This window comes from Oncorhynchus clarkii, chromosome 23 (assembly GCF_045791955.1).
Source record: "Oncorhynchus clarkii lewisi isolate Uvic-CL-2024 chromosome 23, UVic_Ocla_1.0, whole genome shotgun sequence".
NCBI classification, from domain to species: domain Eukaryota; kingdom Metazoa; phylum Chordata; class Actinopteri; order Salmoniformes; family Salmonidae; genus Oncorhynchus; species Oncorhynchus clarkii.
This window is the reverse complement of record NC_092169.1, coordinates 37,856,968-37,871,324: the sequence shown is the minus strand read 5'-3', so window position 1 is coordinate 37,871,324 and position 14,357 is coordinate 37,856,968. Positions and strand designations below refer to the sequence as shown.

Below are 14,357 nucleotides of genomic sequence, written 5' to 3'. Positions count from 1 at the left end.
TTTCAACTTGTTGTTCATATATTTTATTCAGACAGGGAGTATAACCAAGCATTCATTTGCCATTTGATGTATTTCTTGTTTAAGCTCAACAGTCTGCATACAAAACTGAGCTTAAAATGCAGCTTTAACATTTGTAGTTAAAAGGCTTGTTAGTCTTTCAGAGCCTCCAACCAAGGTGCTCTTTCTGCAGACGGATAAGGCAGCAAGTTAAAGGAGAAAGAGAGAAGGGGGGGGGGGATCTCAGTAAGACTATATGGATGATGATCGTCTCTGAAAAGCAGTACAATTACTGAACATGTGTTCAGGGCAACTGAAGCGTCCAGAAATGTGCCCTTTAGTTGGTGCCATTCAGGTTCTCTAGGAGCACAACCCTGCATTATATTAAAGGAAAAGCAACACCGAAAAAAAGTCTAGTGAATCCAACACCACCTCACTACTAGGTTGTTACATCAGTTTGTGTGTAAAACCCAGCTCCATGGGAAGGATCGCAGAATGAGCTTCCATATAGAAACCTGTTCACTGGAAAGCAAGCGTTTGTGGGGTTTAGACTTGGTTCAATATCAACTGTTGAAGTGATTCACCAGACAGATGACAAAGTAGCTATAGTAGAAGCGCTTAAAACCGTCCTTTCCAACATTCACCTATAGTGGAACTGTCACTTTAATGCCCCCAAAACATCAGAGTAAACACAGAAGGTTAGGAAGGCCCCTACAATCCAAGAGGCTCAGCATATACACAGTTTATTGACCTAACACTGCTACAACAAGTTATGGAACCAGTAAGGCACAATTCAGAAAACTGCATGATTTTTAACTTAAGCCACAGGGAATGCGTTTTTGGAAATAAATACAAAGAGCAAAGGATAGGTTTCATACAAAACAGGGATAAAAAGGTCAAAGTGTTTGAGACGACTGGAAACCTGCAGTCACAAGCTACACTTTCAGCAACAGTTCTTTTTTTTGGGGGGGGGGGTTCTACTTTTAGCCACATTTCCTGTGCTTTACATTTACAAATAGTATTCTTCAGTTCTAAGGCCATCATCATAATCAACAACAAAACACCTCACACCAATGTCAAAGTCAGTCAGTCCACTGTTAACAACCCACTTACTACTACTACTACTACTACTACTACCAGTCCCTTCAGGTGCAACATCCCATGCAAAAAACATACCGTTTTAATCAAGGCTGTTCTGTAGTCCCCCTAAGGTGGTTGTGTTGATTGTATATAGTAGTAGCTGTAACAAGGCTGAGGTGGAGCGGACCAAGGTGGTAATGATGGTGGGTAAGTTAGTGTGGTGGACACAGAGGTGGAGTTGGCAGAGAGCAGCAGAGGTGTGGTGATCTGAGGGCTGAGGGGAGCCTGCGGTAGAAGTTACCACTAACCACAGATCTAGGACCAAATCTCCCTATACCTAGTCGTATAGTTATCCAGTAGGGGATGAAACTACTATCTGACCCTGGACCTGTGGTTAGGGTCAACTTCTACCCACACCTGGAGAGGAGATGGAGGGGAGAGAGAGCCAAGCCCAGTCCTCTTCATTATAGGATGGTACTCTCTGTGTCCAGGTCTGAGTCTTTGGGCTGAGATACGGATGCCATGGGGGCCATGGAGGGGGCGGTCACTGGCTGCTGGTCCACAGCAAACTCAGGGACGAAGGCTCGGGTCAACCCTTTGAGAGACAGTGCTGGGTCTGGACAGGACAGAGAGAGTGAAATGTTACTTCTCCAGCTGACTGAGGAGTTAAGTCTTTCAAGCTGTAGTAGTTGAGTGATTGTAGAAAATCAGACACTGAATCTGACTTCAGTTAAATATTGTGGATTAACAAGGTCAAAGTACTAAGAAGTCAATGAATAGAAATTCCTGAAGGGGAAAACTAAATAGCTGATATTAAAATCATCAAAAAGTCACTTGAAAATATGTGTTCAATGTTAGTACGTTTTGGCAAGCATGGTTGACGTGCATAAAGAGAGACAAGCAAAATGCTAATTCAACCTCCAGTACAGACTGTCACATCCTCAATCTAGGCAGGTAGCCTAGTGGTTAGAGCGTTGGACTAGTAACCGAAAGGTTCCAAGTTCAAATCCCCAAGCTGACAAGGTACAAATCAGTCGTTCTGCCCCTGAACAGGCAGTTAACCCACTCGTCGTCATTGAAAATAAAAATGTGTTAACTGACTTGCCTAGTTACAGAAAAAAAAAATCTGAAGGACCTGACATCCAAACAGTGACGTCAACCTCTGAAATCTACTACCATTGTTTACCATTTTCCACTGGCTTTAAGATCGGAAAATAGCAGTGAATCATCAAGTAGAGTTAAGTGGCAGCATATCAGAGAGGATGCCGAACCACAGATTTCTTTTGAAACAGAGTCACGTGAATGCTATCCACATTCCATCATAAAGCAATATAAAGCAGACATTTCTCTATTGAAAACCACATTGCTGCTGTCATCACTATTCTGCTCAGAACTGTTGAGTTGAAGAGAGCCTCATGCTTCAAATGCATCCAAGGCATGCAACTTCTAAACACAATCCTGTCCCATGCATACCGGAACACTAAAACCTGATGCGGTCGGGTTGCCACACTAAAACACCAAGACAAGACAGGTTATAGTAGCGCTGGGAAGATAAACTGAAAACTAAATCGACAATACCGATCAGTTTTCACAGGCATTTGTTTTACTGATATCATTCATTGCGATAAGTTGCCTATAAAAGAGAAATTCGGTTTGAAATGAAATAAGTTTGCTTATCTGGGTGACTGTTAATGGGCCAATTGATGGTTACAACCATCAAACTAGTATTAGTAGTTAAAAAGCATAATACACAAAAGGTGGTGCACAATAGTTATAAAAGTATCCTTCTATTTATCGCTATCGCATCAATTCAGGCAATTTATGGCGATATGTATTTTTGTCCAAATGGCCCAGCTCTAGGCCATAGAACTTCCACCCTAAATAGTCTGATCATGCTACAATGATATTCTGATGTTGATGTTTATTTATGTACAATAGTACAGCTTCAACTTCAGTCTTCTAATCAAGATGACAATGACTTATATTCATTGAAAAACATTTCCAGAGGGAGAACAAATGCAATTGAAGGGTTTGCAAAAGACATACTGACAGAATCAATCAAATAAAAATAAAAAGAAGGTAATATTCTGCCAATTCCATGAATCAAATCGGTTTTCAGTTTCTGGTATCCTCTCATCATTTAGAGACAAACCATTAGAGATGTCCTTTGAAAACCCCACATCAAAATGTTACTGACATTTAAATGATTTAATAATGAAGGTTGAATGTCATGATGGTTCATGGCCAATGGGATCGATGATAAAACATCTATTAGAAAAGCAGGCACAAGTGGTAGGTTTCTAAAAGTATGTTGTGGTAATGGAGTAATGCAGAAACAGATGGCGTGCAGCAGCTGCAAAATACAAGTCCTGACAAACCTCTTTCATAAATGCTCCTTAACCTGTGGACACAGGACTTTTAGATAAAACATTGTCAATGTACTGGCAACACTGGAGTAAAATACACAAGTGAAAAGGAAGTACTGAACCAATACTATAAACTGAAAGAAGGGATTGTTGTGATATGACCAAAAGTACATAAACACCTGCTCGTCGAACATCTCATTCCAAAATCATGGTCATTAATATGGAGTTGGTCCCCCCTTTGCTGCTATAACAGCCTCCACTCTTCTGGGAAGGATTTCCACTAGATGTTGGAACATTGCTGCGGGGACTTACTTCCATTCAGCCACAATAGCATTAGTGAGGTCGGCACTGATGTTGGGAGATTAGGTCTGGCTCGCAGTCTGCCTTCCAATTCATCCCAAAGGTATTTGAAGTGGTTGAGGGCAGGGCTCTGTGCAGGCCAGTCAAGTTCTTCCACAAACCATTTCTGTAAGGACCTCGATTTGTGCACAGGGGCATTGTCATGATGAAACAGGAAAGGGCCTTCCCCAAACTGTTGCCACAAAGTTGGAAGCACAGAATCATCTAGAATATCATTGTATGCTGTAGCGTTAACATTTCCCTTCACTGGAACTAAAGAGCCTAGCCCAAACCATGAAAAACAGCCCCAGACCATTATTCCTCCTCCACCAAACTTTACAGTTGGTGCTATGCATTGGGGCAGGTAGCGGTCTCCTGGCAACCGCCAAACCCAGAGTCGTCCGTCAGACTACCAGATGGTGAAGCGTGATTCATCACTCCAGAGAACGCGCTTCCACTGCTTCAGAGTCCAAAGGCGGCAAACTTTACACCACTCCAGCCGACGTTTAGCATTGCGCATGGTGAACTTAGGCTTACGACTGCTCGGCCATGGAAAACCATTTCATGAAGCTTCCAACTAAGTTACTGTGCTGACGTTGCTTCCGGAGGCAGTTTGGAACTTCTTAGTGAGTGTTGCAACTGAGGACAGATGATTTTTAAGCGCTACGGTCCCCTTCTGTGAGCTTGTGTGGCCTACCACTTTTCGGCTGAGCCGTTGTTGGTCCTAGACGTTTCCACTTCACAATAACAGCAGTTACAGTTGTCCGGGGCAGCTCTAGCACGGCAGAACTTTGACTTGTTGGAAAGGTGGCATCCTATGACGGTGCCACGTTGAAAGTCACTGAGCTCTTCAGAGCAGGCCATTCTACTGCCAATGTTTGTCAATGGAGATTGCATGGTTGTGAGCTCAATTTTACACACCTGTGGTTGAAATAGCCGAATCCACTAATTTGAAGGGGTGTCCACATACTTTGTATATATAGTGTCAGTTCTGTGTCGGTTTTTAGAATTTGTTGTTAATATCCTTCTGTGGCATGTTACCAACAACCAAATGAATCTCCTTTCATGGGAAAATAAAGCATCACTTGACCGGACTCACCCATGATTTTGTAGGCTGTGCTGCAGATCCCGTTGGTATCATTTCCCTGTGTGGGGGGCTGAGGGGGCGGAGGAATGTTGGGCCTGTTTCTGGGTTTGGGGACGGGGCGTGGTCGGGGGAAGGGCAAGGTGGAGGCAGGATGGGGGACGGTGGAGGGTGGAGGTGTATCAGGCGGGGTGGGGGTGTCTGTTGGAGAATATTCCGCCCCCGGGTTGTCTCCTGTGGGATGGCCGAGGGCCCTGGGTTGGGACGGGGGGCTGACCTGTGAGGGTGTGGGGGGCTGTGGGGGTGGGTGGTTGGGGACCTGGATGGAGGGCTGGTTGTTGGAGTGGCGGCGGGGGGTGGTGGAGGGCTGGGATGTGGGCAGGGTGGGGGAGGTAGGGGAGTGGCTTGAGGAAGAGAGGGGTCTGGGGGAGGGGCTGAGGGACTGGCCCGAGGAGGGGTTGTGGTTGGTGAGGTTACTGGGCTGGCCTGAAGGGGGGTTGGGCAGCTTGGGAGGGGCAGGGGCTGGCTTCTTTGTACCTGGATAGTAGAGAGAGGTTGACTTCATAAATTATCTTGTGTCTACATATATTTGAGGCTACCTGAAATTGCATGTCTATGTCTAACAGGGGAGCTACACTGGGGCGTCACAAAAACGGTGGGTTTCTAGCTGCTACACTGGACCCGTAACTATAGCCGGCCTGAGCAGAGCCCAAGACACTTTATGTAGTGTTCTCGGGCATGAGGCACGTGTTAAATTCTTAAAAAATAGAACCAGAGCGGGCCTCTCCCGGAACCGCGTTGCTTACACCCAGGTTTCATTAAAATGTTTAGGTGCATCTCACACTCTGCAAAGGTGAGGCATCCAGTGTAGCATGCTTTTAAATCTGTCGAAATGTAACAATATAACTACTAGTGCAAATTACCTTGTAATAAGACTTATTAATGAAAAAGCACAGAATAGGTTCTTTATTCAAATTTCCTTATGATACCATATGCATATAGCTACAAATAAATGTCTAACAACGTAATAAAGGTGAGCTGAATTGCTTTAAGGAGTGAGTAACCTCTGCGCATCATGTGTGGACTGGGCCCCATGGATCCGGCCCCAGGGCCTACCACTCCCAGCTGTCCCCCTGCTCCACCTCCTCCTGCTGGGCTGGCTGTGCCCGGGTTGCCCCCTCCTGAACCGTTCCTTTGATGGAGGGTCTGGGTGGAGGTGGGGTCACGCTTTGGGTTGCTTAACAGACAGAGGTCACCATTGTAAGTACAGCACCCAGATATTAGTGTAGAGCTCTGAAGATATCCACCATGAAATGTAAAAAATGTTGAGTGAGCTTTTTCTCTTTAACTACACTTGGCTGTTTCTTTGGTTTACCTTCTATATTCTAACCAATAGAACAGTCTGGAACTGACATTGAATAGAATCCTTTCATAAATTGATTCAAAAACATCCTTCAAAAAGTTACATAAGCTCAATGAGAGGACAGAAGTAATGGCCAAACAACATTTCCGAGGACAGAGCTTTGTACAACAGTTTTCTGCTGATTCATGTGTTCTAGTGTGAGAGCAGAGGCGTGAGGGACCTCTGAGGATGGCTGGCTCACAGCAGCCATTGTTGTACAGAGCCAGTGGTCTGAACTGAGATGTACCCACAGTGTTATTATAATGATTATTTGTTAGTAGTTTGAGGAAAATGCAGTTAGACAGTGAGAGGAGAAGTTGAGACAGAAAGGCGTGAGTGAGATTTTCTAGTATGGGTACCAGTCTGTTTAGCTAGTATTCCACTCCTGTCATGCTAAAACTTTGGCATATGACAGATTACAAAAAGTGGAACGTTAGCTAAACAGACTGGTACCCATACCAGTCATTTTCCACTCAAATAAATTATGTTTGAAATAGATTTTCTGTATTAGAATGAACATAAGAGCAGTGACATCACCATAAACAGCGTACACACGCCTTAACAACAGATCATCATCAAAGATTGCAGTCAAAAGTGTGTTTTCTTATCATGCAGTGGAGTGGCATGCGTGTCTGTGCTCCACAGTGCACTACACACCCACGCCCTTACCTGAGACCCTCCGTGGTAGTAGCTAGAAGCTGCTGCGCTGCCACCAGGGCAGCCATACCCAGTGCCAGGCTAGGCTGGCAGCCCTCCGGCGGGGCCTGGAGCTCGGCCACACACCCCGTGACCTGCCCAGGCCCTGGGGACTCCACAGGGGGTAAGGGGGGCAGGAAGGCGGGTGAAACATGCTGCTTTCTACCTAACGTGTTGCTGCCTCTACGGGGGATGGTGTTATGGTCCGACAGTTTATTAGCAGAACTAGAGAGGACGGAGAGGACAGAGAGGCAGATGGCAGAGCCATGTTGAGAAAGACACCCACAGGACAGAATCACCAAGTCCCAGAGTAGGTAGAGAGAGAGCGAGTGAAAATGAGAGAGAGAGAGAGAACAAGAGTGAGAGGTAGTCCACACCAAACGGAGAAAAAGGGATGTTAAGTAGATTTGTTGTCTAAAGTTACAAAGACGCCTATAGTACTAAACATCCAGAAATAAGCTTCAAAAAGCCCCTCATGTAAGTAGTGATAATCAGCAGAGCTACCAATCAAACCAAACATTCAAAGTGTAAATGAATTATTATTGAGTTCTAAAAGTGAAAATCCTTTTGATTTAAGTAGCATGATATCCTCAGCTCAGAGCACTGGCAGGTACAGGACCAGTCTTTGACCTTTCACCCCACGGCAGTCCTAAGTAGAGGGAATGAGCTACTAGTGATGGGGTGCTGTGGTTAGTGGTTACCTGTCCTTGCGAAGGGTATCGTTCTCTGGCCCCACCATGCTACCAGGCCTCTTCCTCTCGATGGTGGAACAGTCGTACTCCATAGAGTGGTTGATGTGGTTGGAAGGCGGGGTGGGCATGGCAAACATCCCTGATACATTAAACTCCACATCTGCGCACATGGGGACAATAGGCAAGTAGAATTCCTTTAGGGGCCATTTAAAAAAAAAACAACAGATCCATTTTTTTCAGTAGCCTAGGAATCAGATTTATACCACTGACAGAGAAAGGAGACCAATGAACTCCATTTTGAGGACCTAGTCAAAGTGGAAGGGTCAAAGGTCATAAGTACATACCCTCAGGGAAGAACCAGTCAGCGTGTTGTATGATGGGTTCTATGATGGTCACCACGTGAACAGAGGTAGCAGCAGCCATCTCAGCTAGAGTGCTGCAGGCACACAGAGGAGAGCAGACATGATGTCAAACTCATTCCACGGAGGGCCGAGTGTCTGCAGGTTGTCGTTCCTCACTAATTAGTAAGGAACTCCCCACACCTGGTTGTCTAGGTCTTAATTGAAAGGAAAAACCAGCAGAAACTAGGCCCACCAGGGAATCAGTTTGACACCCTTATTACAGACAAACACTACATGATTATGACACCAATTTGTGAACACAAACTTTAGTTTTTCAGTTTGAATAGTGAGTACTCCCCATCTCTCCTCCCCTCTCTCCCCTTTTCTCACCCCTCCGTTTTGGCCCACAGCAGGTTTGGTCCCAGTACAATGGCGATGTTGCTAGGGGTCATCTTGTTGACCTCACTGTCCTGAGCCAGCTTGGACAGGAACTTCACCAGATACCTACAACACAGGACACAGAGACAGGCACAGGTAAGGTAAATGTTAGCTGTTAAGAAAAAGGGTAACATATTACACACAAGTTGTGTGAACCAGTCCATCTGTTACCCACCTTAGGTTTGCTTTGTTGTTCTTTGGTAATTGATCACACACAACCCAGAGGGCCTGCAGTCGCTTGTCTGGCTCTAGAACACTGGGGAGAGACACAGAGGGACAATCTGTTTCATGGTTGCCATCATTTCACTCCTTTTTTACTTTTCATTTCTACTACTTCTCCTTTACTTTCCTTGGTTCCTTCCACAGCTACAGTATGGCTGCTATTGAATGGAGTGTGTGGTGGTGGCTTACCTAGACGCCTGAATCCACTCGTCGTAAAGCTGAAAGCTCATCAGAGGTTCAGGTAGTTCTCTCAGGTAAGACTTCAGGGCTCCTGGAATGAAAGGACTGTTATGTGAGCAATGGTCTGACAATCATTTCAGTTACATTACTTGAAAACACTTCCTGAAACATGTATAATATGTGAGTGGGGGTTAGGATCGTACCAGCGACAGCGTGGGGGTCCGAGTAGAACTCCTCCAGCTGTGAGGTGGAACAGTCCAGAGCAGCCTTGAGCTTCTTCAGTTTTGAGGTCCCTGCTGCGATCCTGAAGAGGCCCTGGTATAACACACAGACAGGATGGATGAGACAGACAGGGCTTAATCAGTACAGACACTCTGTACTCACTCTCATACAAATGTAAACACACTGACCTCTCTCATGCATTCACACACATAAAGCTTGTCCTCACACACACACAAAACATAAACCTCAATTCACACACAAACAAAACTTCTACTCTCTCCCACCCAAACAGTCCCTCCTCTCACCACAGGCTGTGTTCTGTGTTCACACATAGATTGAATGGGAAGACAATATGGTGAGAACTAAACACAGTTGATTTAGAACCTTGCCAGCAAACAACACGCATAGCATGATAATTCGGAATTACAGTATAATTGCTGACATTTATTTTTGTAATAATATATAGCTTTCTTTTTTTGCACACAATCCTGTCTCGGGGCTCTGACATGCACTGTCAACTGTGGAATCTTGTATAGACAGGTGTGTGCCTTTCCAAATCATGTCCAATCAATTGGATTTTTACCACAGGCCGACTCCAATCAAGTTGTAGAAAAATCTCAACGATGGATTGGATGGATTGAGTCTCATAGCAAAGGGTCTGAATACTTATGTAAATAAGGTATTTTTTATTGTATTTGCAGAAATAAAAAAAAAAAAAACGGTTTTCACTTTGTCATTATGGGGTATTGCGATGTCATTATGGGGTATTGCGATGTCATTATGGGGTATTGCGATGTCATTATGGGGTATTGCGATGTCATTATGGGGTATTGCGATGTCATTATGGGGTATTGTGTGTAGATTGATGAGGAAAAAAAATAATTTAATCAATTTTAGAATAAGGCTGTAACGTAACAAATTGTGGAAAAAGTCAAGGGGTCTGGACACTTTCCGAATGCACTGTACAAATTTAGACTAACAACAACTTACAGACAAAGAATGACTACATCTCCTCTGCCCAGACCAGCATGCTCACACCCTTATCCCTAGTGCCTGCATGTTCACACCCCTACCCCAGCATGCTCACACCCTTATCCCTAGTGCCTGCATGCTCACACCCTTATCCCTAGTGCCTGCATGCTCACACCCTTATCCCTAGTGCCTGCATGCTCACACCCTTATCCCTAGTGCCTGCATGCTCACACCCCTACCCCAGCATGCTCACACCCTTATCCCTAGTGCCTGCATGTTCACACCCCTACCCCAGACCAGCATGCTCACACCCTTATCCCTAGTGCCTGCATGCTCACACCCTTATCCCTAGTGCCTGCATGCTCACACCCCTACCCCAGACCAGCATGCTCACACCCTTATCCCTAGTGCCTGCATGCTCACACCCTTATCCCTAGTGCCTGCATGCTCACACCCTTACCCCTAGTGCCTGCATGCTCACACCCTTATCCCTAGTGCCTGCATGCTCACACCCTTATCCCTAGTGCCTGCATGCTCACACCCCTACCCCAGACCAGCATGCTCACACCCTTATCCCTAGTGCCTGCGTGCTCACACCCTTATCCCTAGTGCCTGCATGCTCACACCCTTATCCCTAGTGCCTGCATGCTCACACCCTTATCCCTAGTGCCTGCATGCTCACACCCTTATCCCTAGTGCCTGCATGCTCACACCCCTACCCCAGCATGCTCACACCCTTATCCCTAGTGCCTGCATGCTCACACCCTTATCCCTAGTGCCTGCATGCTCACACCCCTACCCCAGCATGCTCACACCCCTACCCCAGACCAGCATGCTCACACCCTTATCCCTAGTGCCTGCATGCTCACACCCCTACCCCAGACCAGCATGCTCACACCCTTATCCCTAGTGCCTGCATGCTCACACCCCTACCCCAGACCAGCATGCTCACACCCTTATCCCTAGTTCCTGCATGCTCACACCCCTACCCCAGACCAGCATGCTCACACCCTTATCCCTAGTGCCTGCATGCCCACACCCCTACCCCAGACCAGCATGCTCACACCCTTATCCCTAGTGCCTGCATGCTCACACCCTTATCCCTAGTGCCTGCATGTTCGCACCCCTACCCCAGACCAGCATGCTCACACCCTTATCCCTAGTGCCTGCATGCCCACACCCCTACCCCAGACCAGCATGCTCACACCCTTATCCCTAGTGCCTGCATGCTCACACCCTTATCCCTAGTGCCTGCATGTTCACACCCCTACCCCAGACCAGCATGCTCACACCCTTATCCCTAGTGCCTGCATGTTCACACCCCTACCCCAGACCAGCATGTTCACACCCCTACCCCAGACCAGCATGCTCACACCCTTATCCCTAGTGCCTGCATGCTCACACCCTTATCCCTAGTGCCTGCATGCTCACACCCCTACCCCAGCATGCTCACACCCTTATCCCTAGTGCCTGCATGCTCACACCCTTATCCCTAGTGCCTGCATGCTTACACCCTTATCCCTAGTGCCTGCATGCTCACACCCTTATCCCTAGTGCCTGCATGCTCACACCCTTATCCCTAGTGCCTGCATGCTCACACCCTTATCCCTAGTGCCTGCATGCTCACACCCTTATCCCTAGTGCCTGCATGCTCACACCCCTACCCCAGCATGTTCACACCCCTACCCCAGACCAGCATGCTCACACCCTTATCCCTAGTGCCTGCATGCTCACACCCTTATCCCTAGTGCCTGCATGCTCACACCCTTATCCCTAGTGCCTGCATGCTCACACTCCTACCCCAGCATGCTCACACCCTTATCCCTAGTGCCTGCATGCTCACACCCTTATCCCTAGTGCCTGCATGCTCACACCCTTATCCCTAGTGCCTGCATGCTCACACCCCTACCCCAGCATGCTCACACCCTTATCCCTAGTGCCTGCATGTTCACACCCTTATCCCTAGTGCCTGCATGCTCACACCCTTATCCCTAGTGCCTGCATGCTCACACCCTTATCCCTAGTGCCTGCATGCTCACACCCTTATCCCTAGTGCCTGCATGCTCACACCCCTACCCCAGCATGTTCACACCCCTACCCCAGACCAGCATGCTCACACCCTTATCCCTAGTGCCTGCATGCTCACACCCTTATCCCTAGTGCCTGCATGCTCACACCCGTATCCCTAGTGCCTGCATGCTCACACCCTTATCCCTAGTGCCTGCATGCTCACACCCTTATCCCTAGTGCCTGCATGCTCACACCCCTACCCCAGCATGTTCACACCCTTATCCCTAGTGCCTGCATGCTCACACCCTTATCCCTAGTGCCTGCATGCTCACACCCCTACCCCAGCATGCTCACACCCCTACCCCAGCATGCTCACACCCCTACCCCAGCATGCTCACACCCCTACCCCAGACCAGCATGCTCACACCCTTATCCCTAGTGCCTGCATGCTCACACCCTTATCCCTAGTGCCTGCATGCTCACACCCTTATCCCTAGTGCCTGCATGCTCACACCCCTACCCCAGCATGCTCACACCCTTATCCCTAGTGCCTGCATGCTCACACTCCTACCCCAGCATGCTCACACCCTTATCCCTAGTGCCTGCATTATTGTTGGCCACTTAAATTGTACCAATGTGTTTCTCAGTCGTCCATGCTATTTTAATAATAAATCATTTGATTTTCCCATTGTGTTAATGAGGGCGGATTGATTTCCAAGTTTTTAGTGTACGTTTTTTCAAGATGAGTGATGAGAAGAGAATCGTCCAGCCCATCGGGTATCTCACTACACCCCCACGTGCTACGTCTTGAAATATGCAGACAGACGGATTAAAAGTACAGTTACATTGTAATACTTCTGACAGGGAACGTTCCAGCTCCCCCCACAACTTCTGGACTTTAAAGCATTTCTTACAAGTGGAAAGAACTCAGAGAAGGTCGCAGCAGATTTGAATGTTTTCGGTTCGTGTCTCTTCATGTTTGTTAACATTTCAAAATGTATGGGATCAAAAATGTTTATTGCCAGTTCTTAAACCTTTTAGATCTAACAATCTAAACTAGATGCCCTCAATCTCACACAAATTATCAAGGAACAACCCTAAATCAATAAACATGGGCACCCTCATAGATATTATTCTGACCAACTTCCCCTCCAAATACACCTCTGCTGTTTTCAAATCAGGATCTCCGCAATCACTGCCTCATTGCCTGCATCCACGGTCAAAAGACCACCCCTCATCACTGTCAAACGCTACCTAAAACACTTCAGCGAGCAGGCCTTTCTAATCGACCTGGCCCGGGTATCCTGGAAGGATATTGACCTCATCCCGTCAGTAGAGGATGCCTAGTCGTTCTTTAAAAGTAATTTCCTCTCCATCTTAAATAAGCATGCCCGTTTCAAAAAATGTAGAACCAGGAACAGATGTAGCCCTTGGTTCACTCCAGACCTGACTGCCCTCGATCAGCACAAAAACATCCTGTGGCGGACTGCCATAGCATCAAATAGTCCCAGCGATATCAAAATCAAATCAAATGTATTTATATAGCCCTTTGTACATCAGCTGATATCTCAAAGTGCTGTACAGAAACCCAGCCTAAAACCCCAAACACCAAGCAATGCAGGTGTAGAAGCAGGTGTATGCAACTTTTCAGGGAAGTCAGGAACCAATACACGCAGTCAGTCAGGAAAGCAAAGGCCAGATATTTCAAGCAGAAATTTGCATCCTGTAGCACAAACTCCAAAAAGTTATGGGACACTAAAGTCCATGGAGAATAAGAGCACCTCCTCCCAGCTGCCCCACTGCACTGAGGCTAGGAAACACTGCCACCACCAATAAATCCACAATAATCAAGAATTTCAATAAGCATTTCTCTACAGCTGGCCATGCTTTCCTCCTGGCTACCCCTACCCTGGCCAACAGCTCCGTACCCCCGCAGCTACTTGCCCAAGCCTCCCCAGCTTCTCCTTCAACCAAATCCAGATAGCAGATGTTCTGAAAGAGCTACACAACCTGGACCCATACAAATAGCTGGGTTAGACAATCTGGACCCTCTTTCTAAAATTCTCTCTGTATATATAAACAATGTCGCTCTTGCTGTGGGCGATTCCCTGATCCACCTCTAAGCAGACGACACCATTCTGTATACATCTGGCCCTTCTTTGGACACTGTGTTAACAAACCTCCAGATGAGCTTCAACGCCATACAACACTCCTTCCGTGGCCTCCAACTGCTCTTAAATGCTAGTAAAACTAAACGCATGCTTTTCAACCGATCGCTGCCCACACCCACCTTCCCGCCTAGCATCACTACTCTGG

The 14,357-nt window shown here is 46.9% G+C and overlaps 1 protein-coding gene across 3 annotated transcripts in view; it reads right to left on the bottom strand.

The window, feature by feature from the left end:
• The window catches only part of LOC139381386 (rho GTPase-activating protein 17-like), a 50,083-nt gene continuing 35,726 nt past the window's right edge, over positions 1–14,357 (bottom strand). For 2 of the 3 annotated variants that reach the window (XM_071124870.1, XM_071124872.1), the window contains 9 exons: positions 9,041–9,152; positions 8,847–8,928; positions 8,611–8,691; positions 8,388–8,501; positions 8,001–8,092; positions 7,666–7,816; positions 5,931–6,103; positions 4,882–5,403; positions 1–1,693 (listed from right to left, as the gene is read on the bottom strand). In XM_071124870.1, coding sequence (XP_070980971.1) covers positions 1,542–1,693; positions 4,882–5,403; positions 5,931–6,103; positions 7,666–7,816; positions 8,001–8,092; positions 8,388–8,501; positions 8,611–8,691; positions 8,847–8,928; positions 9,041–9,152 — 1,479 coding nt within the window. In that variant the 3' untranslated portion in view covers positions 1–1,541. Of the gene's footprint in view, positions 1,694–4,881; positions 5,404–5,930; positions 6,104–6,937; positions 7,190–7,665; positions 7,817–8,000; positions 8,093–8,387; positions 8,502–8,610; positions 8,692–8,846; positions 8,929–9,040; positions 9,153–14,357 lie in introns of all 3 variants that reach the window. The other variant, XM_071124869.1, reaches the window with a different exon arrangement.